Here is a 25,676-nt window from a genome sequence, read left to right on the forward strand (position 1 = left end):
GATTTAATAGCGTCATGACAATAACCAAATTATCTACAAAGCTATGGCCAATATTCTCCAAATTAGTGTCTAACTATTATGTTATTTCAAGTTTATAATACAATATATTTTTTTTATAATAAGACTTTGTGGATTATTTTACTTAACCGGATTGGTATAGTGTGAAAAATCCAAGAGAATAGAAATTATAATTATCAGGATCTTTTTTGAAAACAACGAAACACTTTTATCATAATTATTAGTACTAGCACGAACACGCTATATTAAAGATAGCCAATAAAATATTAAAATTATTTTATTTATGTTTAGCTTGTTAAAACTCTAAACTAAAACGATTTACTATAAAGTATAATTAAATAATAGGTAAATTTCTAATGCGAAACCTCCTTCTATACAACATTTTTTGTTGTTTCTGTCTATTTGATGTAAATATAACCAAATCCACTTTCCGCCCCGTTTTGACACTCTTAAAATGCAAAATATATGTGACCATGTGAAAATATTGATTTTGGTCGAAATTTAGCATTTTTCAAATGTTTTTTAAAAATTTTTTTATTGTCATTGCCATTGCTAAGTTGTCATGTTCCTTCTTCCGCCATAATGAAGATTGAAGATACATTCTAAGATTAACTCACTCATCTTCTTCCGAATTCCCTTTTTTAATTAGTATTTATAATTCGTTTTTTGGATTTTTAATTTTTTTTTGATCAATTTACAAATCGACAACCCAAATGTTAAAAAAAAAATTGAATCAAATTGAAGGAATCAGTCTTTTTTAGGGAAGAAATCAATTTATTAGCAAAAAATCAAAGAAATTATCCATATTGTATTCAATGTTTACTATTGTACGTTTGTTTATACAACAAATTTAATCCACTTTTATAGTACAATTCAAGAAATTAAAAAATCTGTAAAATAAAAGTTAAAAATAGTAAATGCACCCCTTTTTCACATAGGTCGCACAATTAGCTTGAAACCCATATGGATGAAAGATTATCTCATTTACTGTCACATGACAAAAATAAATGACTCATGTAGGAATATTTCATTGTATAATACCCAGGGATTCATATTACCCCCGGTTGCCTAGATTTTATAGAATAAATCACTTTGACAAGTTTAAATGAGTTTAAACTTACCAAAATATGATCCAAGGATAGATATTCAGAAAAAAAGTGAGTATCGAAATGTTTTTTACATTTGTATTTGCTTATAGGTAATCATTAAGATGGATAAAAACTAGTACTTATTTAAATCAATTATAAGTTTTTAGTCCCAACATACAGAAGAAAGTCTGAAACCTTTTCGGAGACTTGTTAAGGGGTCCTTACAGATCTTCTTTCCTTGTTTTGGATCTCCTTTGATTACACCGTTGTATTCTGGATGAATCATATATTCCTCTTCTCTCAGTGGTAGTCTCATTTGATCATCATTTCGAATAGAACAAAAGTTACTTAATACGCTAACAGACTCGCAATAATGGTGTCGACGAATGAATTCGCTTATTAGTCCTACAAAATATAGTAAGAAAGAATATTATCTATAGTATATATATATATGGATTAGAAATAATTAGTAGGTAATTAAAGAACAAATATATTTATTGTATAATCATTAAGATTGAAAAAACATAATTGATATAAGTTTTGTCACGAATCTTGGGTCCAAATTGGTTTGCAAACTGATTTGGTTTGTGGAATTTTTTGAAAAAGAAATTAAAATATATATTTTTTTCATTGCAATTTCATTCCCTTGCGGACGCCCCTGTTCTGTTTTCTTCGCTTCATCACTCTTTGTTATTTATATCTATGAAATAATGTCATTTTAAATTGTGATTTTGACCTCAACATTTGATGAGTTTATTGATAAATATCAAGCCGACTCAATAAAATATGATGTGAAATTGTTTTTTTCGAATTTAAAAATTTGATTCATCATTTGAGTCGAGTCTTTATCTATTCAAGTCGAAATACAACTAGTATATGTATGTAGTCAAGGCCGTTTGAAATATGAAGTTCATATTTATTTAGTAATAAAATCAGAAAAATAAGATTTTGTGAGTTGGTGTGTATAAAAATATCTGGATTTGACGGGAAAGTAACGGAAGTTTCACACTATTTTTTAAACTATAAAAACCATTTTCCATTTATATCAGTTCTTCCCCTGATAAATGTTTTATATTAAAGTTTCAATCAGTGAAATTCATCCCAAATTCTTACCTGAGACATCAATGGAATGAAATTTTGGATATTTTGAATAATATTCTTCTTCTTGAGGTAATGAGTTTGAAACAACAACAGCCTCAAGTATTTCCTCAAAAGCAAATATCCTATCAATAGCATTGCCTGAGAAGATTGCATGAGTGGCAAATACATATATTTTTTCCGCTCCAGCTTTTTTAAGCTGATTAAGAGCAAAAACCATTGCCGTTCCAGAGTCTATCATATCATCCAAAAGAATGACCCTAAATAATATAATATATAAAAATATGATATTGTAGAATTATAACATAATTGAAATATTATAAAGTGTTTTCATGTGACACCAGCATTGTTTATGTCGGCCAATTTGAGGGCCTACACAGCCAAGTTTTATAAGTAAAATATAAAGCCCCACATTTCATTATTATTAAGGAAAACTTTTGCTTTGTATTTAAATGTCAAAAAGTAAAAGGAATTAAACTTGAATGTCGATCCAAGCATATCTCTCTAAATCCTAGTTAGATTATTAATCAGACACTAATATGTATAAAAATATGTTACTACATCGTTATACAAGGAACTACAAGGAAATATTATATTTGTGAGGAACTAATGTTGGATCGGTTAAAAAACACTAAATAAAATGTGTTAGTCCTAGTACCGTCTTTATCAGTATTTTAACTGAAATGACGTAAATACTCAAGTATTATACATTCCAGATATCATTTATTATTTTCTAAGTTTAATATTCTTCAATCCTAGGCAAGAGTGAAGAAAATATAAAGATATCTAGGACCGTAGGACTAAAAGACCGACTAACCAATTGAGGATAAAAAAGATCGAACTAGTGTTGGACCAGTCCTTGGACTGATCGCCTTATCCTTCTTTTTTCCCCCACCCATTTCATTCTTTTTTTTATCAGTACGATCTGTTTTACAATTCAACTGTCTTTAGGAGGTCTTTCAGTCCTAGCTATTCTATTATTTTATTCACTCATCGCTAGAATTGAAAAATTTAAAAACTAAGAAAATAATAAATGATAGCTAGAAACTTGAGTATAACAGTACGTACTTGTCACTTATTTCATATTTAAGACTTTAAGTAGATCTGCAAAACGCATTCAAATTATTAATAACCTTTTTTTTTTTTAAATAAAATAACATATGGTACCCAATTGTCCATTAATTCATTAAAGTGCGTATTCAATACAGGGACGTCCGCAGGGGATGGGCTAGAGACACTGTAGCCCCACCCCAATTAAGGAATTTTTGTTTGTTACTAGAAAAACTAAATTTTGATTTTTTTTTTCAAAAAATTTAATTTAATATTTCAATTTTGTTTTTGTTTCCAAACAAAATAATAATCTGTTACTAGCTATGGAATTTTGAAATGTCTGCTAAAAATTTAATATTTCAATTTTTATTAGAAATTTAATCTTTCAAATAGTACAATCCCGTGGACACCCCTTGAGTATTTATTGACCTTCTCATATAATTAATTATCTAGATAAATCCAGAAATATATAACCTACTCGCAATTGTAAGGAAATGAAATTAATTGTTGAAATCCTTTACAAAACTTTTGAAAGCTGTTTGATAATTCGGGATTACATCATCTTATGATTTTGATAGTTTAAAAAGAAGTTATCAAGAAATCGATATTTCATGTCAAATTTTTTATCAATACAAAAAAAAAAAAAAAAAAGAGTTTGACCTGAAATAAGTCAATGACAACTCAAAGTTTGAGAAATGTGTTTAATATTAAAAGTATAGTACTGAAATATTACTAAATCATCTCAAAGTTTAAAAAAAAAAGTATTTAGAACTGTAATTTTTTGAAAGGTATGACAAATGTGTAGTTTTTAATTTTCATTACATTGAAAAAAGGAAACCTTCATATTGGTACGCGCTAAATGCGGTATATGTAAGATGTCCGGATTACCCAAATGTTTTAAAAAAGAACTGAAACGGTCCAAATATAAATCCAGGGCCTGAAAAATCCATCCCTACTTGAATCCTTCAAATTTCTACAAAACATCTTCTAACTATATAAGAAAGATCTATAAAATCTATTTTTGGCTTTGTTTATACTTTATTGTTTGGATTTCTTATCTTTCTCTAGTATCTAATTCAGTAATCCTGATATTACCATCACAAGGTAATTCATAAATAAATAATTAGTTATTTTCTTTAGTTTACATGACAAAATATCATTTATTAATCTTACTCGATAACGCTACAAACCTATAAATAGGTTCTATTGTAATTGATTAGAAAATTACTTAGACACAGCAGCACCACGAGATACTAAACATCATTTGATGAGATTACTGATAAAAATAAAACAAATATGAAATTAACTTGAGTTTTTTCAAATTTGAAAATTCAAAATAAATACATAGATGAATTCTAAATCCATGGAAGTCAACCCACCTCGTTTTTTTCCCTACTTGAGTCAAAGTTCCTTTTTTTCCACCAGTTGCGATAGTTAAAGCCACTAACCGTCTACTTGTAGTTAGTAAAAGTAAAATATGAAGACATTATTGTTAGTAAAAGTAATACGAGGACGGTCTGAAAAGTTTTCAACCTCATCGTGAAGATGGCAGCACTCGTAAATAAAAAGCTAATCACATCTATCTAGGATTTGTAGCTAGTTACTTATAAAAGTTTCAGCCATTTTGGAGGTGCAAGTGTTATGTAACAGTCGTTTGAGTAAGTTGATGCGAGTGTTTTTGTAAAAAAAAAAAACTATACAGAAAAACAATCCCATCAACTCACTCAATCTCCTGTTACATAACAAAATGCGTAAAACTTTGTTGAGTAACTGACCAAAGACGCTAGATGAATGCTTTTATTTACGAGTGGTGCCATCTTCAAATCAAGGTGGGGAACTTTTCAGACCACTTTGGTCCTTATTTGGTCAGAATACTAAGATTTTAAAAATAATAATTACATTAATATTAATATATATATATAATTTATTACATTTAACACCAATTAGTTAGACTGGCCTGAAGCCATATTTAGTAAAAAAAAATCAGAAAATAGCCGATTTATAATAAAACTATGATTGAAAAATCTTAATTGGATTTTGGAAGGTTGATGGTGAAGTGATGAGTCTGGTTTTGTTAAAAAAGTGGCCTTCGATCAGTAACCGAGGTAGTGGTTACTCATATTTTTGTTTAAAATTATATGGAACGTAATAATATCTCTAATGACACGTATAGATTTGTATGTTATCTCCTAATGAAAGATACATTAGCATAAACTTGTTCCTTTTCCAAGGACTTAATCAAATAGTTTCCAGAAGGATTACAGATCTCAGTTAAGATTGTGAGATAACATTCGGATAAATAAAGTTTTACCACGAACAAAAGGTTTCGTGTTTTGAAACCTCTTTGATCGATTTCCATGTTTCGATTGGCCTTCCATATAAAATAGTGTAAATTCCAGATCAAAGGGGATGGAAATTCCTAAATCTAAGTTATCCTATACCACCTTATGATTGGGTGGATGAACTCTTTCTTGGAGATAGAAAGAGGGTTACATTTAATAACATTTATAAGTATTTTTCAAGAAACACTGCAGTTAGTAGGATCAAAAGGATCTTCATTTAGTAAAGATAGTAACAAAATTGATCATTTTCCAATCATTTGGCACATAACCACTTCGAAATGATTGATTAAAAAGCATAGATAGAAGGAAGGAAAGACGGTTAAAATTCTTCAAGAACAATGTACTAATTGCATCTGGTCCAGAGGAGAAAGAGCAACGAAGATTTATAATTATATAACGAACTCCCCCCATTAGAAAATACACACAGAGAGAGACAAAGTACCAGGAATCGTGTCAAGAGGACTCACATGCACAAGAATGGATTTGACTTTATATACTGATGCAAAATACATGTTAAAGTAGGAAGCTACAATGCCATCCTCATTTAATACCAGAACCCACTCTCTTCCTCCTGGTATATGAGTACAGAAGTTTCATATTAGAATAAGAAAGCATCGATAAAAGCTCAATCTCATTTTTATCTTCTTTTGTCGAATAATTTGATATTTTTTGTTGCTGTGAAGATTTTCTCGACATGAAAACCGTATGTAATGATACCTAGAGCTTTGTTTTAAAAAGACACATCTTTAAATTCCTTATCCTTTTGACCGTGCTTCATTTGATGTATTTGCTACGGAATCCAGCTAATTCAAAAGTCAGTGCACGTAGATCTTATAAATGTCTAGACGGTCTCAACATTGAAGAAGTCAAAGTGGCGACCAAGTCAACAGTGCAAAGCTTTTGACTCATTCATAGAAAGTCAAAATGGAAATATCTTCAAGAGCGGTTATTTTATCGATAAACGATATGTTTAGTGGCAGCGAGATTAGATAATTTCAGATATATTATGTTAAATCATTAAGCACTTGAGTGGTTACATTAGAGGAGAGCAGCAGATCCAGAATACTCCCCTGAGAGTGAGCTGCTTCTTTAACTTTTTATTCAGGAAACATATCTTCTTGAACCATCAATATTAATCAGATGGAAACTTTATAAAAACTTCATATACTTACAGTGCTTAGTGCATAATATATAATTAGATATATTTGATGTTGGAAATTCTTTGCAAATATACACATTCAACGATAACCGAGATACTACGTCAGTTTTTTTTTTTGCATGAAATTATAAAAATTTCAAATTTTGATCAGAATATTTGTTTAAAATTAAAATTTGTAATTAAAAAAAATGTGAGTATGACCAATCTTAGCTTAAATTTTAATATTGACACATTGTATTTAACAAAATATATTTAGTCCTTATTTTACACTTATTTATTAGTATACGCATAAAAATATGACTCATATGGGAAAAGGAAAAATGTCGTTTTACTTCCATAGATTTAGAATTCTATGAATCGTCTCAGCATTTGAGTCGAGTATAAAAATGATTGACTCAAGTTGAGCGGAACGCTGTTCATAATAATTATTGAGTCGACAAAAAACTATTATAGCAGAATATGGTAAATAAAATCAAAATTAACCTACGTTTTGTTTGCTACTTTGGGTGATATAAAGCATTCATCCTCATTTTGATAGAAGGAGTGTCCTCCCTTCTCAGATTGGCTCAACTCTTCTTCTTCTTCTGAACTTTGGGTGTCCTCCTCACTTTCATTGTCGTACTTATAATTAATTTTTAAATTCTTAATGCCTTCTTCCTCTGAATCTATGTACCGATGTAAAATAACATTTAGCAATCATGAGAATCCAAATTTCCATAAAAATAACGATAGAGTATACCTTTACTACTATCGTGAAATACTTCAGAGATGAGTATTTTTGGGATTTCCTCTCCATTTTCATTTGTGTATTCTCTAGGTTTCTTGTTTCGATTGTGAATAAATGTATATGAGACGCCCAGAGTATTTGCAAGAGATACACCCTGATGTACGCTATCCTCATCTGGACTCACAACAATGCAATTTTGCCAGTGAACAATATTTTTCCGTATCCAATCGCAGATAAGAGCTTCCATCTAAGGATATATATAATAATTAATTTAGTACTTTGAAATATTTGTCAACTACTATTTATTTTTTACTTTTCAATTTCGTATAAAATTTAAGATCTTTTGTAACAAATAAGCTATCGGTCCCTAAATTTCGACGTCTGTCTGGTATTGTTTTTAATTTTAAGAACGGGTCCGAATCGGATACTGTACTAAATAATTTAAAAATAACGTCATCATGTATAACAAATGGGTTAAAAAGTCCAGGTTTCACAGATAAATGGTGCTATTTTTTAAATTCACCTCATTTTTAGTTTGTAACAACCTTCAAAAGGAAACTGCTCAAATTTCATGACAATATGTTCCTTACTTTGTGAGTTATTGTGCTAAGATTGACGCTCCTTTGGGTAATTATGCAACAATGTATAAAAAAACAATTTTGTGTTTTAATTTTACACTGCTTTTTGAGTTTGAAAAAAATACCGTTTAAGCTAAAGAATGACTGGAAAAGTGTTACAGGGACTCCTCTCCATTAAATAAAAAGAATAGCAAAAAAAATCCTATTTTTAACGGTAAAAAAGCTGTTTTCTTTGTTGAGGCAAGGGACTTTTCAGCCCATGTGTTATCAACCATTGACGTAATCATAAATTAATGTTCTATCTATCTAAATCAAGCAAACTTTGTATTTTTGTCTGTCTGAATGTATGGACATATAAAAACGAGTTACGGATTCACTTTATATAGAGCACCATGTTGTATATTATAAACATATTTTTATCAAACAAATAACAATGTAATCGTATTAATGAAATATAGCATCGAAAGCGTGTACAGGGTGCACCCTATATCGTGCTCTCTAATATAACTCATATAAATATGGTCTTTCAAATAAAGTCTGTCGATTTCTTATTTTCTTATAGTGACAATCAACTTGACCTACTTCAAATGCAATTGGTGACACATCCAACAGTTGAGTAACAATATATTGTTGAAAGAAATCGTAGAAGTGCCTTTTCCTCACAAGCTCTATCTTGAAATAGCTAGAAAAGCTTGTTAGTCCTATTACTGATCGAAAGAAAAACGCGATTGTTTCCTCATTTGCTCCCTAAGGTCACGAGCAACGGTTTGACCTTGTTAGTCACATGAATCGAAGATAAACTCCAGCAGCTTAGTGATTGTAATATGGTTAAAGTTTGTCATTCCCATTCTATTGTAGGTATAAACAGTTAAGTTAGAACTCTGAAGACATTCTCAAGTAGGTAGTTGACTATCAAAACTTATTTGAAGGATTTCTTGGGCTATTTCTGGCTTTTAGAAAAAATTTACTAGTAAACTATATAAAAAGACACATAAACCTTAAATATAGGCTTGCTTAAATAAATTACCCACTGTTCACGCCTCATTTAAAGTCTACTTTATACTTTAAATCATGTAATTCTATTAGTTTTTTAATATGAGCTATAGCTTTAGTTACTCTATAAATAGATAATAGATGTTTTATTCTCAAAAATGGAATAATAATAATAATAGCTTCAGAAAAAGAATATGAATAGTAAGCCAGGGAGAACTTCAGTCTCTAGAGCGCTACTCAGTAATTCATGACTGCGTTAATATGACGTCATTATTATTTCTTAGATCAAAAATATGTATATGATACACATAAGGGTACACTTTATACATTGCCACCTGTATATAGGCTCAATGCTACATGTAAAACGCCTGTAAAATTGCATTAATATGACTACATTGTTATTTTTATATCAAAAATATGGATATGTTATATTTTCATTTAAACATACAGACAAATTTTGCTTTATAAATATGCAGGTTGGGGGAAAAGTTCTGCTAAATTTTTATTAAAGTACTAATGATGTAACTAATTACATAATTTGCGTATTATTATAGACATAGATTGAAAAAAGTTTCATAAACATATGACATAACTTTAATTCGAAATGGCTACCATTAGCCTTGACCACAGCCAGAAGCCTCTATGGAAGAGACTTGCACGCTGCACACACAACGTCCACGGGAATTGAGTCTCAGACAGCCACCGATTTGGCCTTCAGGTCGTCCAAATTCTTTCTGGTGGTAACACAGGCTATGGTCTCAAGAATTGATCACATGGAACAATCCATGACGTTTAGGCCACTCAAATTGCCCTCACGACACCGTTGCGTCTCTCTAGATGTGTGGGAGGGTGAACAATCCTTTTGAAAGGTCTATGGCTCATTCTGGAAGTACCATTGAGTCCAGGGAACAAGATCTTACACCGGGATGGTGTTGATGTACTCCTTGGAGTTGATCTTCACCCCGGCCGACACACACACCAAGGGAGACTTTTCTGTCTTTGTCTTGACCACTTAAACCATCATAGACTGTGGCTTCATCACTCTGTTGACACAATGGTAACCCAAAACAGCTTTTTTGGTGAGAATACGATCATTTTGGAGGTTAAAAGCCTGTTCCACAGTGAAAATCTTCTCATCACTGAGAAGAATATTGGGAGCACTGCCAGTTCTCAGCTTCTAAAGAATGGAATTGCTTCTTTCAAGTCTTTTAGCGATGACCTTGCTTGACAGGTGATGTTGCCTCTTCAATTTGTAGGGATACATCCCACGGTCATCTTAGATAAGGTCTCTCATTGTTAGTGTACCCATGTTGAAATCCTTGGACATCTTGGTGAGGTTCCTCTGGGGATTTCTCGCAATCCTTATATTGACTGCCTTGACGACTCCGGACGTCGTTTTTGACATTGGTCTACCTGATATTGGCCTGTCCTTAATAGATTGAGTGTCCTCGTACCTATCACTGGTTCTCTTGATGAGCATGGGGTTGACCTCCAGGCTTTTCAAAATGCTGGTTTAGATTTATCTACAGGTACTCTTTGATTATAGCCTCTCTTTTGGGTTCCATTGTGGTTAACAAAACTGTTATTTTATTAAAAACTGTTTGTTTTGATCTAGTTTAGACCCGAATACAGTTTAAAAATAATATCTCACAACCTTAAATATAATTATATTATATCAAGTTAATTTTACAGGACTTACTATATGAGATGGCGTAAAATAATTAGATCAACCAAAAAAATCTTTAGATTCTTCAAGTCATTAATTAAGTGATTAAGTGATTGATTCATTTGAACTCTCTCAGTATATCTACCATCCATGGAATATTCAAATTATGAACAATCCTTTGAATTCATTATTTGTAGAATTTATATCTTTTTTGAGTTGCAACTTGTACAGTTTGCTGATAAAATTTACAAATTGTACGAAATCCTTAAGTTTGTACACTATATACAATAATTTCATTTATTTCAAGGCTTTCTAATTAGAAAAAAAATGCTGATAAAAGTAATAAATACTATATTTGTAAGAGAAATTTTTTTTTCCAATTAAGGGATGTTTTTCGAGCATGTTGCAAGACACGTGAATGTAATTAGGCATAATTTATGTAGCTTAGAAAGGGGCATTCGAAAAAGAAAAAAAACATTCGACCAATATTATAAAAATGTTTATTAAAAAAGGAGCTGTAAAAAAGATCATTTAGAGAATTGCATGTTATTTTATAAAAAAGTAATTATTTTTTTTATATCAAATTTTCAGATTAGATATAGGTTTCTGCGCATTCCGTTTCTTTAAGGACCCTGCAATAGTTAAGCCTAGCCCTGGTTATCCTAAATATATTACAAATAGGATGCCAGTTAACCTTTTATTATACAAGGATGTAACACTATGTTGGTTATTTGGTGGGTACAGGTGCGTCACTAGAGTAAATATATAAATTTCCATTTATAAAATCTGTGTAAATTTTCTAACACCCAGTCGAGAATAAGTTTTGTGTTAACATGTAAATTTTTAAATGTTCTTATATATATTTTGTATTTATAAAATATATAAGAAAATTTATTATTGTCGATTTGTATCCACAAATTATTCTTATTTACTCGTTGGGTGTATCTCAAATTACACTTCAAGCAGCAATAATAATGAAATAATAGCCGGTATGTACGAGGGTGGTCTGAAAAGTTTCGGACCTAATAAAGATACCAGACATTTTTTCTGAATATAACTCTATACACTTCTCCCAGCGAGGTTCCCATCTCTGTAACCCTTTCAAATTCTCTGGAAAATAATTGTTCACGAAGAGTTGATTTCCTTCTCATTTGACAAAATTCTTTGCAATTTCATCTACAGTAATTAATCAGCGCCTATACTGCGCCAACCGAGCGATACTCGATTTAGCCTGTTTTCACAACAACTTACTCAAACCATACTGACATATCAACTGCGGGTTCAAAATGGTTGAAACTTTATTGAGTAACTTTCAACAGATGCCAGATAGATTTGACTAGCTTTCTTTAAAACAATTGATCCCCTAGTTCCGTTGATGTCGTAACCTTTTCAGACCACACTCGAGTATATAATTTTTATTTATTTTGTTCCAGATTGTTATTATGTTGATGTACAACATATATTAGATAATTTTCAACAATGAATTTTAATCGTAATAAACGGGCAGAGATTTATATAGCCTTTCACATGAATATGACACCACATTTAAGCAATACGTATTATTCTATGCGTATTTGTACCTATGCAAAAATGTATTAAAAGTATTAACCTTCAAAGAGTCCACAGTGAGTCCAAAAAATCCCTCCAGTTGAGGTGTTCGAGGATCCAAAATCATGATATGAGATGCTCCTGCCTTTTGTAATAGATCAGCCATGAGTCGACATGTAATTGGAACACGGATTCCATTCTTTTTGTTACCTTGGCTGAAATAGAAAATCAGGATGTTTTAATTTTTTGTTATGTATGTATGAAATCGTATTATGATTTATTAGTCTAATTTAATTATATACATATATTTACATACAAAATAGATCATTGATATTACTATACAATTAAAGTATCAAAAGAGTTCATTATACTATTAAAACTACGTAATCAAACGCTTATTTTCATGTAAACTCCTTAGTAGGATAAAAAAACGTGACATATGTAATATATAGGTATATTAATAAGGAAAAGTTTCTCAATAAGTTTGTATATTAGAAAGTATATTTTAACAATGTATGCGTACATCCGTACCATTTTTCGGATTATGGTTCCGTACCACGTATATTTGTACCTCCAAATTATTTATCAAAGATATTCTCGTAATAAATATTCAAAAAGCTCAGATAATAAGTAAAATAATAGAATTTGGTTTCTTGCATTATCTTCTAATCAATAAAAAATTTTAATTAATAATATTAATACACAAAATATAAATGAAATAAAATATTAAAGAAATATATTATTTATAATGAGAAATTTTATACTTTTTTTATGTTACAAAATATATTAGAAGAATATCCAGGGGATTTATAGACAAATTTTGAGACTCGTTTGTATGTATTTTTTAAATTTTATTAATTTGTTTACATGGGTGCCACTTTTGAACCTTATCAGGCAAACACAAGGTTGTCGATTAGGGGGCTTATTCTATACGCAAAACATTATCAAGGAGGGTGTTTGAGTTATAAATCAAAAAGTGATTGGCGTCTCAAAAAACAACTATACGAATAACGATGTTTTCTAAATTTATTCAAAATCAAAAAAGTTATGGGCAAAAAAAGAAATCGGTGAAAGTTTCGTTTTTTTTTTTTTTCATGTACAAAAAAATAAATTTTCAATGGCTTATTTGATTCGTATATAAAATAATATTTGTTAGGAAATTTGTTTGCATATAAATTAGACACATAAAAATTGATGTTTAACAGACATATCTGTGGATTTCTGAATATATTTTCAATTTTTCTCTCTTTCCTTTATCAAACCTTAATTTTCAATTTTTAAACAGAAATGCCAGAAAACGATACATTTTGGAAATAAAATTTTGAAACCTATAAAAATATAGTATTTTGAATTTCCGAAACAATTTATTGAATCGAGGGTTATTTTTTCAACGTCATTATTCTCTATAACTTTTTTGTTATTTCTGTTTACAAGGCAAATAAATGCTATTTTGAACTCTTTTTCGCAAATTCACTGCAAAAAAACTTTTTGCAATTCTCTTCGCAAATTCCGATTGGGCAACTTGTCGACAAAAATAAAAAATAGACTTCTCACTTTTTTTTATTTATCCATATATGTAGTTATGTTTTTGAAGTTTATTACTCATTTCCTTTTTTTAAATTTATAATAAATTAATATTGTACGAGTGGTTGCATGTTTTCTCAAAAACTGTTTTTTCTTGCCCAGCAGGCTGTACGATACATTAAATTGAAAATTCTAACAATAATGACGTCATAGACTATGGGTGGTTGTCTATTTTGTCAAAATCTGCCTATCTTGCCCAGTAGTCGGTACGATACATCAAATTGAAAATTTTAATTCTAAATTCTAGCAAGTCCGATTGCAGGATGGTCTGACCTTGTATTTCTATTAATCTTGGCGTGTACAAGTCCCTTCGATGGTCCTTTTTTCTGATGTGAACAGAGGGGACATATTTTCCTCTTTGTTTCAATGTACTCAGTATAATCCATGAAAACCGAATATTTTATTGATTCATAAAATGTCCAATGGACACTCTAAACAGTGTATGAAAAGAGAACATTTCGAGTCAAATGAGTTACTTATACCAGCAAAAAAATCTTCTTGTTTTTAGTTACAAGTATTGGTCCTTCCACTTTCCAAAACAGTGCACTTGATCAATCCTTAGATCTTAGTGACACATCCGAAAATCTGTAAAAATCTGAGTTTTTTGGCCAAGAGCCGAAAATTCATCTGCATGAGAGTAAATGGATTCCCATAAGGCCCTAGCATTTTCAAAGATCACTATGAAAATATCAAGTCGCCACACATTTTTGAGATGGGACTAAGAGTAAGTTATTTGAGTGATTTGGAGTCCGTGCTACTTCCTTCAGGGGGTGGCTGTAGTTCTCCCCGCCCCCAATTAAGGACTTTTGGTTTAGTTTTTTATTAGAATTTTTTTTGGTCTGGATCAAAAAAAAAATTAACTGAAAATAGGGGGTAAAAAAAAATGTTGAAATTTTTTCAAGTCATTGGTGCAAATTATACAGAAGAACAAAAAATATAAACTTTTTTTTTTAATTTTTTGTTAGTAGCTATGGATTTTTGAAATTAAAAAAAAATTTAATATTGAAATATAATTTTTGTGAATAACTAGATTTTTGAAATTTTTTTCCATAAAAAATTTAATACATGAAATTTTGTTTCTCAAAAAATTAATTTTCTGTGAATAGCTATAGATTTTTGAAAAATATTATCAATAAATTAAATATTTGAAATTTTTTTCCAAAAAATTTAGTATTTGAAATTTAATTTCTAAAAATTATTTTATATTGAACAGATGAGGATTTTTTAATTTTTTCCCCAATTTTTTTTTTTTTTTTTTTTTTTTTTGTGTGAAAAGCTATGTATTTTTGAAATTATTTTTGTTAATAGGAAACAAAGCACACGCCCTAATCTAAAAATATAATCCTGTGGATGACCCTGTCCTTGGATTAAAAAGAAATCCCATGGCATGACAGCAAGTATAACATTGGCCTAAGAAGTCAGAATTAGGAAGAGGATGAGCGAGTTAATATTAGTCTGTATCCTCAATCTTCATTATATTTATGGTAGAAGAAGGAACATGGCAAGTTAGGAATGACAATAAATAAATCACAGGGTCAAACATTTGAAAAATTGCTTTATATTTAACAAAATAATTATTTTCAAATGGTCAATTATATGTTTCATTTTCAAGATTGTCAAAAGGGGGTGCAGGTTTGATTATATTTACATAAAATGGACAGAAGCAACAAAAAATGTTGTATAAAAGGAGGTTTTACAATAGAAATTTACCTATATTATAATTATAGTTTATTGTAAATCGTTTTAATTTAAAAATTTATCATAAATAAGCTATTTTTCATTGGTTATCTTTAAGAGAGGGTGTTTGTACTAGTGTTTATGAAGTATTATTATGAATTTATCTAAAAAGACAATCTCTGTAGTGGTGGAGTCTCCAGTTTTAGCAAATATTTTCAATATTTATGTATATAGTTAGTAGCAAGAAGTATTTTATATGTTTTTACAAGTACCAAAATAACATCAAATTCCCATAATTTGCAATCTCAATCATACTATCTGATATAGAAGTTAATAATCTTGATAGCCATAATTGTAGAGAATTATTGTTTAAAATAAAAATCATTCATTTAAATGATAGTCTTTTATTAATAGTATCAGAGTAGTGATGTATTTAAAACGATACTATAACTAAATGATATTGAAAATGTTACACGCAAATCTTGTCTCACTCTTTACGACATATCTGCTCAAACAATGGTTCATTATAAAGTAAAATATCGGATTTCCCGCAATGAAATTTGAATTTGTAGATAAAATATTTTATTAAGAGTAGTGTTGAATCGGTCTTAAAAATAAAAAGAATTCAGTCCTACCACTCCGGTGTAGATCAAAAATTTCAGTCCCCAGGGCTGATCCTTATCGGTCTTTTATGGTAACAACAAGGTTCAAAAGACGAAGTTTATTAACTACTTCACAGTAGGTGTATGGCTAGAATGTGCCGGTACCTTAGAAAAGGATTTTCTAAGGCACTGGACCGTGTAATGTTCAACAAATATGTACAAAGAACTAAAATAACAATACGGGTAGTTCTGATGAATTGGCAGCCTTGTTTTTAGTGCGTTAAAAAGCGTCAACAACTGATTATATGTATTAAAAATATCTACCTCAGTCTCGTGTATCAGAGTTATTAATTATTAGTTAGGCAATATAATATTCTTCCATGAATATATCTTCATCTAAAAGATTTAAATGCATTGTTGTTGAACTCATTAATCATTATTTCTATTCCCAATAATGCACAAACTCTTCCAGATCTTCTACGGAATCACCGTAAACTTCTAAATATATGAACTATCGAATTTTATAAAACCACCGAATAATTGACTGAAGATCCAGTGAGGAACAGAGAGAGTTCTCATCCACCATCCACTGCTACTTCATTGAAATTCTTGAGTCTTTCTCTCCATAAGTCAACTCTTCTTCATCTCCTACTCTAAGAAAACTATTTCAATGATAAGTTTTCTTGATGTATATAATGCAGAAATAACTAATCTTAATCACATTGATGTCAAATCAATTTATACGGTGGAGTTTGAGATGCATGTTTTATATGGATAATTATATAACCTGGACACTTTAAGCCTCATCCCTGATTAGTGATTTCTTCAATACTTGTGAGTCTCTTTTGTGATTGTAAAACAAGTGGAAGATGATTCTAGACTCTTAAAGATAATGTGCCTCTCTTTTCTCGATAATTTTGTCAGAAAAGCATATTCTATTCTGTAATTGAATATAAACAGTTATTGTATCTTGTATCCAATCATCATATACTTATATTATTGAACTCAAGGTTAATAGATGTTTGACTTCCATCACACTTTTTAATAGTGATGTTATAAAATATGATTGGGTGCGTGTTTTGTCAAAATCAATTTGTCTTACCTAGCAGTGGTTAGGATACATCAAACTGAAAATTCTAGCAAGCCGATTACATGATGGTTTAACTTTGATTTATATTAAACTTGATTCAACTTAAGAGTTACACAAAGAAAAATATCATCGAAAATACAGTGAGGAACAAAGAAATTCCTCACTCTCCGCCCAAAAATTCTTCATTGAAACTCTTGTGTTCAATCCTCCTGTAGTCAACTCCTACTTTAATACCTTGATAAGAGTCCTTTAGTGTCCTTAATGCCTAAAACGTAGGTTTCACTACTAAATAGTCTCTATCAAAAATATCAATTACATTCATAAGTTTGAATTCGTGTTGTACTGTACTGTACTGCAAATATGGAATATGATATATCTTGAACACTTCAAGCCTCACTGCCAATTTACTTAGTACTCGTAAGACTATTTTTCCATTGGAAAACAAGTAGAAAATTATTTTAAACTTTCATAATATGCTCCTTTTTTCTCCATATTTTGGTCTACAATGCATCATTCTATTATGGTATTACATATAAATAGTTATTGGTAACTGTTAAGTGACTATGTGCTTTAAAAAATATAAGTGACTTCTTAACCTTAATAGATTTCTATCGTAATATCTGAATGTCGTTGCAATTTCCAAAATTATTGACTCAGAAATCTTCTTCAAAGCAGCAAAATTGCTTGTAAACATATAAGAATATTATTCTCTCTAAGATCTACGATCTTTGCAAAAAAAATAAATTACTAAATTTGTGCCATACGAGCTAATTATAAGCTGTTTGATGTATCAAAATAATAATACAATTATTTTCTGTGGCTCTCTCCTTTCATTCAGCAGACACGTTACCCTTCTAGTTCTTATATATACTGATACATACACGACGGTAAAAATCCAGTGTGGAATGGGCATGTTGAAGAAAAAGAAACCGAAAATCAAAATGGTAAACCTAACAATTTTAAGAATGGTTTGGAGGAGTGAAAGAATCATGACGTTTTTTAGATCAGCTACAATCTACTGTCACAAGAGAGGAAGAAAAAAAGGATATAAGCAATGACATTTTCTGGTATTACTCCGATATCGATCCCCCATTCTACTCTGAGTCCAACAAGGACTTACAATTATAACTCTGCAACAAATCCTCAGGGGTACACTCCGTCTTTTATGAGCACACACAAGCCTTCAATAAGGTTTTGAATATAATTGAATATATTTAAAAAAGGATGTTCACTACTCAGGAATTAAATAGTAATGACAACTACTAAGGAACAGAAAATTCCTTCTTTATACTACCAACTCAAAAAATAGGACAGCTAAAAAACACACCGGATTTAAATGTATGTATCATTGTATGGTGTTCATTATAATTATTATCTTTGATGGTGGCTAAAATATAGTTAATTTACTTTTAGTCTATTTCTTTTTCTTTTTTCAATCTGTTGCTTAGTTTAATTGCACCATTCACTGGAAAATAAGTCATCTCAAGATAGCCTTTAAAATCACAAATAAGGTGTAATGTATCAAATAAAAGGTAAACTGGACGTTAATGAATTTATTTATCTAGTATCTTGAAAAGTTTTTATCCAATTTGTCCATCCGAAATATATAAATTTTAATCCGACATTAGCACCTTCAATCTTTATTACTGCGCAATATAAAAGTACTTAGTCATAAACTTTTATCCTCTTTTTTTCCCCCCCAATATCTATAATTAATTGTCTGGAGAGCCTGGGAAGATATTCATATACTCAAATTTCATATTATATAATTCAATTACAGGTACTTAAAAATATCAACTTTTACACAATACTGTATTCTGTAATTCCCGAAAATTTAATTCAATTCTGTTGATATTTAAGAAAGTTGTTTTATTTGATTGAAATATCATATTTTATTAGGTCACGGATTTTGATGTAGGAAATTTGAGTATACAAATATATTCCCGCGCTCTCCAGACAATAAATGAGAATTATTGAAAAAAAAATCAAAAATTAAGAGAAAATACTTTCATATTGTGCAGTGATAAAGATGAAAGGTGCTAATGTCGGTTTGAAATTGATGTATGTCTCAGAAACTGATTAAATGGAAACTTTAGAAGATACTAGATAAATAAATGTTTTTAAATACATTATAACTTATATTTGATCCATTACACTTTATTTGTAATTTTGAAGGCTATCTTGAGATGATTATTTTCCAGAAAATGGTGCAATTAAACGAAGCAATGGATTGAGAAAAAAAAAATAGACTGGGTAAAATATTAAGAATTTATCTACATTAAATCAAATCAAATTCACATTATTTATAAATGATAGGAATTTGATTTCTCCCATTTGAGTAATGAATGGGAATCTTCAAAACACTTCTATACTTCCGTGCACACATCCTGCAATATTTACTCTATTTTTTGGGGAAGATATTATATATAATTGACACTTACATTTAGATTTTCATCGTGAACTTCAATCCAGGTTATTAATTTACTGAAGCTCCAAAACACTTTGAAATCAACCCGTTATATATTTGGGAAGTTGCCCACCAATAGTTATTTAATAAACTTAGAGAGAAATATGTTTTTAAGGCCCGGTAGTATACATAGCTTGATGAATGATCCTAGTAAGCCGTGTAGAATTTATTATTGCAATATTAAATTCAAATCATTTGTGTTAAACTATAATTAGCAGTTGCAAGTCTTTAAGTACCTACATAATTCTAGTCGATTTTATAGGTTCATCTTCGAGTTAGTTAGATTTAGTTACTCATTTGTGAGCCTAAGGCAAAGACAGTTTTAAAAAAAAGAGAATGGATGACGTTTGACGCTTCTTCTATTTAAATTTTATATATATGATATTGTGATCAACCATGCAATCGAATAGGGCTAATCCGAATCAATTTGGCGCCCTATGCAAAATATTAGCCAATAAAATGTATATTATATTCAATATTATACTGTTACACAAAGCTGAATATACTAATTGCCTTAGACTTTTATTATATTCTGAGAAAGTATAAATACCTCTAATAATATATTAAATAATTAAAAAGTATAACATCCATAGCCAGTGCAAAATATAAAATCGAACTATATGCAAAAAGAAATCTGTAGAGAAGTATTACAGAATAAAAATATTGCAACTGGACGAATATATGTATGGTGATATGCACTTATTATTTTCATAGTAAGAAATGCAGCTACTAACTGGTCCAACCAGTGCATTCAGGTCGGACATACATTCGACATGTCGGGTTTAAACCGAAAACATAGACAAGTAGCAATTAAAAAACCAATTTGAGGCCTCTCCAAAAAAATTCTGCCAGAAAATAAAAAAATGAAACCCGATTGGGGCTGACAATTAAAGACCGACCAGACCCTAGTTTTATGTGTGCAACTTGGCCCAACTATAATGTTGGAAAAAAATTCTCGCCCCGAAAGTCGTGTTAGGTTCGGGGTAACCTATTTCTTTTTCTTCGCAAACATTAGGGCTTCCCTGAATCAATGGCACACTTAGCATTTGCCTATATTACCTATGCTACAGGTCAACATTTCCCTTAAATAAGGTAACGCAGAAAAATTATGTCGGTTCAGCTATTTTGTAAAGGAGGGAGGCTATTGAAAATTAATTGGAAGTTGCCTTGAATAAAAGTACTGGCTCTATTTTGAAAATATTAAAAAAAGAAAAACAATTTGAAGAAATTGGACACTATTTTATAAAAATTGAGAGTATCATTTTAGGACCCCAGGGATAACTTGTTTTGCTTTTAGTAAGCTACGCCCTTGAGGCTCATTGTTATGTATTACTAAATAAAAAGAGGTTTAAATATTCTTGAGTATTTTTGAAGGTTTGCACTTTTTATACTAGATAAATATTAAATGCATAAATAAAAATTCAAAAATTAACGATTGAACAGGAAAAAAATCAAAAAATGAACGTCGAACGGAAAGTTTTCACAAAATGAAGGATTGAACGGAAAAAGAATGAACGGGTACAAGACTGAGTATTATACATTATAGCTATAATATAGCTAACAGTTATATTATTCATTCCTAACTAGGTCCACCAACCTAAATAATAACTGGATACTCAATAGGCAAAGAAAAGTAGAGTCAACCGTCAGCTGATATTTTATCTTAAATCTATGTAATAAAAAAACCAAGTTGTAGTAGTAAACAGCTGAATGACGAGTCGCTCTTTTTATCCTTTTTATTGAATAGGCTGTACATCCAGTTATTATATAGGTCGGTGAATAGGACACATCGTTATCTCTATAGTATCACACAACCTTTCCTCTAAAAAGAAACAAAAAACAAAAATCCCAAAATTATTTGGTGGTTAGCCAAATAAGTCAATCCACCAACTGATATACATCTTATAAATACTTCACGACTGACATAATCATTTTACTACCCCAAAATTTTTGTAAAAGTATTTACATATATGTGTATATTTTATAATATAAGTATTTTATTCGATAACATATTATTTAGTAATATTTTATCAAAAGCGTAGTTATAAGTCTATATGATGGCCAAAATTTCGTCATATAAATAATAAAATTACCTATTGATATATATGTTCTTGATGACGAGGGATCAACAAGAAATTTTATCCCTATATTATAAGTTATAACTTTGGTTATTTATCACTAAGAATAAATTGCCATAACTTATTAAGTGAGACGAGGGAACTGGCTACTAGCTGACATAAGAAAATGCATAGTGTAATTTTGTATTTGCCGAGAGGAGGGAAGAAAATAAAAAAGATAGCCAGAACTGATTCAAGAATCCTTAGAATCGTTGAAGAGTAAAAAAATATCGGACTGAAAAATAAAAAGAAAGATTGAAAGGGAGGTGGTGACTGATAAAGGACTGATCCAAGACTAATTAAAACCCACACTTATATACCATATATTCATTTCAAATTAGATTGCTTTAAATAAAAACGATTCCGCACGATGTTACCTTATCATTTCTCTCAACTTCTGTAAGAAAAAGAAAAATGACAAGACCGAAAATCATAGTTGGGCTAATATTTAATAATACGAGGGAATTGTTCACCCCTTAAGAAGACAATATTAGAGTTCATCCATGCAACGTTCAAAATCTAACTCAAAACATGATTCATATCAATAGCTTCTTATTATTTACAATTTATTTTATGAATGAAATCATATTATATTCTCTAAAGTCGAATAAATATTTGATTGAAAGCATTCGAGTCCCTCAACTAACCCTAATTTGTACGTTAATTATAATATATACATATATATAAATAGTTTATATTGCAGGGATTCTCAACCTTTTTTTAGCGATGTACCACTAATAAAATATTATTTAACACAATTACCCTCTAACCAGAACAAAAAATGTTGAGGTTCAACGACAGGGGCGTCCTCGGGATTATATTTTGGAGGGGAACTGGGTTTTTTGTAGTTTTTTTAAAAGAAATCCAAAAAAGAAAATTTTTCGAAAAAAATTTCAAAATATTACATTTTTTTCGAAAATGATTTCAAAACATTACATTTTTTTCAAAGAAAATCAAAAATCCATTGGCATTCACAAAAAAAATAATTTATCTAAAAAAAATTTCAAAAATCTTTAGCTCTTCACAAAAAATTAAACAACTAGGAAAAAAAATTCAGAAGTCTACATCTCTTGTCAAAAAATTTCAAAAAAATCCGTTTCTATTCCATATACTGACATTTGTAAATAAATCATGTACTAATGTCCGAGATAGACGTCAAAGGACTGAATAAATAAAAACTTTGAAAGATGCATTACCTACCTATAAGGAAACATGGGGAGAATGAGTGTTATTTTTGAGGCTGAGGCAAGTCGACAAGCATTAATAAAAAGCATTAATTCCATGAAATCATCATTTGGATTACGTCCTCTTCCAGCAGTTTGAATTATATATATATTATGAGATCTGATATTTTCGTTCAATTCCACTCTCAATTCTTTATTAGAAAACTTTTTAGACTCCATGGCTGTCACACGCACTCCGACTTTTTTTGCAATGTCCTTTGCTAATTTCGGGTGAGCTGAGCCACTAAAAATTCGCAGTGTGGATCGATTTCTGACATTGTTATTGTTCATTATGCCTTAATTATCTATGTCTGAAAAGAGAGGAAGAGAAGGATATTAAAGGTCTTTAATCATACTTTGGACTTATAATGAACATCCATTATAAGCATGACATACACATAAAAATATCTATGTACATACTCGAAAAAAAAAATTCTACATCTCTACATAAACAAACAATCAATTTATAAATGAAATCTCGATTTGTCTCTCTATAAAAATGCTCATAATAAAAATGCCCCATTTTCACTTCTCTGGACTCATGAAATTAACACTTATCAAAGTATTCACTGAAGGATAATGCAATCACTTTTTAATAGTGATTTTAACAATAAAACGCTTAGGTATAATATTATCACTTTTGAGTCAAAAATATAAAAAATTATTTGAGGATGTTAAGCTTTTATATAAATATATTTTCTCTTGGGGAGTGACCAATCTCCTTTTTGTGGGGATTTCAAATGACCTTGACGTAGTTAGGTTTGTCAGACCCTGGGAGAGAAGGGATAATTATTTATTAAACACTATAAATGAAGTTTTTCTATGCTTTTAAAATGTATTGGAATCTCAAACTTCTAATTCCAAATTTCCTCAAGTCTTATATATGATTTGAGCGCAGAAATCAAAAATTCAAAAACTGACATTAAAAAAAAACATATCTACACACTTTCATGAAATATTAATAACATTTAATAAAATAAAAACCTATTTTTTTCCCATTTTGTTGATCTCTAATTATCTATGAAGCCTGTTAGATGATTCTAAATACAATCCCTCCAATTAATGTTCTAAGGTAGGGTATATCACTTTAGGTATGTCGTTTAATCTAGGACCTTATCTATGATTTTTCTTGAAGGAAGGGGTTGATTAGTTCAATTTATAAAGTTTATAGAGGTAACATTTTTAATTCATTTGTTGCATAGGAAATTTTGAATAAACTTTTCTTTAAAGACTAAATTGGACATTTTTGATCTAATGTTTTCCCAAGACTTTGGGATGTTGCATTTTGTATCATATCAAAAACAAAAATGATATTAATTATGCAAATGTAAAACGAATTTTGGAAAAGTAAAATCAAAGAAGGTATCTGTTGTTAAAAGTTAAACGTTTTTTGACAGAATAATTTCAAAGATTGACAACCACTACATAAATTATTACAAATTTTTTAACACAATTTTTATCAAGATAGATCATGTTTATTTCCCCTCGTCTTGGGCATGGCCCCTAATTTCATCTGGCCTCACTCTCCTCCGGATGTACAATGTACATCGACATGCATAAATTTTTAAAATAGATCTTAAAATTCCAATAAAGCCATTCGTGCTCGGCTTGAGGGTTGAGCTCAATGTGCGTAAGTTCGATTCACGGTCTCTTCTAGAGAAGGGTATATATACTTACCTTATGTAGACACCCTTCAAAGACGACTCTTAAATCCGAAGGCGTACTTGTTATACTATATTATTTAACTATAATTAATTGGTACAGGTCCAACTTACCAACTAAAGGAATATTACAAAAAGGCAATTCAGAACTCTTACATAACATTAATAAATCATACCTTGTTTGTAAACTTATTTAGAACCCTTTTTTTTAAAGTATGAATTACGTAATATCAATTAGTTATTAGAGTTGTAAATATGAATTACTAATTAAAATAGCTCATGAAAATTAAAAATGACATCTTACCCTTAACGACGACTAAGGCCTTATATTTCTTTTGATAAATATTGACAAAAAATCTCAACTTAATAAACAACTTATGTCGTATTTGTGGAAGTCTTCTTAGTGCTGATATAGTGGATCTTCTGCATGTTGTTCGAATGCTTTGTAAACGTAAATTACGCGCACACGTAAGTTTTACGCATTTTCAAATGAAAACTGGTTTTTTGAATTTGAAACGTTATATTGTGTCTTCTTATGTAGGAAAAAACAACTAATATACTATACATATAATATATGTGAGCTCTCAGCACAAAATCAAGCTAGAATAATTTTTCTCAAAATTGAACATAGATTAGATTTGTAATCTTCAGAGAAATTATCCTTAAATTCTATCAACAAATGATTCGGATTCCCACATTTGGAAGAGCCCCAAATTGCATTTATACTAGCCAAAACCGATGGTCACAATACAAGAATTTGAAATCATAGGATTTCATTTAAAAGGCCATTTCGGGGAAAATTTAAGTTTTTTTAAATACAATAAAGATACTAAATTGGGGTTCACATTCTTAGGTATCTTAACTTGTACCACAATTTTGAATTCAATGCCTATGATTAACTCAAATAATATGTCTATTACTTAACATCTAGATAAACTATTTTCTTTTAAAATCACACAACCTCTATATTAGAAGTATTCTGTTATGA

The 25,676-nt window shown here is 29.9% G+C and overlaps 1 protein-coding gene across 3 annotated transcripts; it reads right to left on the minus strand.

Moving 5' to 3' along the window:
• Positions 1-1,188: 1,188 nt before the first annotated feature.
• LOC121132574 (ribose-phosphate pyrophosphokinase 2) lies at positions 1,189-25,146 on the minus strand. Of its 3 annotated transcripts, none has more exons than XM_040728007.2 (7): positions 24,993-25,146; positions 23,005-23,338; positions 12,329-12,482; positions 7,495-7,729; positions 7,243-7,420; positions 2,220-2,464; positions 1,189-1,511 (listed from the first exon to the last, which is right to left on the minus strand). In XM_040728007.2, exons 2-7 carry the CDS (start codon positions 23,316-23,318, stop codon positions 1,270-1,272), a joined length of 1,368 nt encoding a protein of 455 aa, XP_040583941.1. In that variant the 5' UTR covers positions 23,319-23,338; positions 24,993-25,146; the 3' UTR covers positions 1,189-1,269. The 3 variants fall into 3 exon arrangements, with proteins under 3 accessions (XP_040583941.1, XP_071750266.1, XP_071750267.1); XM_071894165.1 differs by lacking the exon at positions 24,993-25,146 and adding an exon at positions 24,803-24,952; XM_071894166.1 differs by lacking the exon at positions 24,993-25,146 and adding an exon at positions 24,705-24,807.
• Positions 25,147-25,676: the final 530 nt, after the last annotated feature.

This window comes from Lepeophtheirus salmonis, chromosome 2, assembly GCF_016086655.4.
Source record: "Lepeophtheirus salmonis chromosome 2, UVic_Lsal_1.4, whole genome shotgun sequence".
Lineage (NCBI taxonomy): Eukaryota > Metazoa > Arthropoda > Copepoda > Siphonostomatoida > Caligidae > Lepeophtheirus > Lepeophtheirus salmonis.

What these genes read in the sequence shown, in the direction of transcription:
- LOC121132574 (XM_040728007.2), bottom strand. Translation starts at nt 23,318, where the DNA reads ATGAACAATAACAATGTCAGAAATCGATCCACACTGCGAATTTTTAGT. An exon ending in TCACTGTGGACTCTTTGAAG is followed by an intron (nt 7,730 to 12,328) that starts GTTAATACTTTT and finishes ATATATCCTTAG; the next exon opens with ATGGAAGCTCTTATCTGCGA. An exon ending in CCCAAAGTAGCAAACAAAAC is followed by an intron (nt 2,465 to 7,242) that starts GTAGGTTAATTT and finishes TATATTATTTAG; the next exon opens with GGTCATTCTTTTGGATGATA.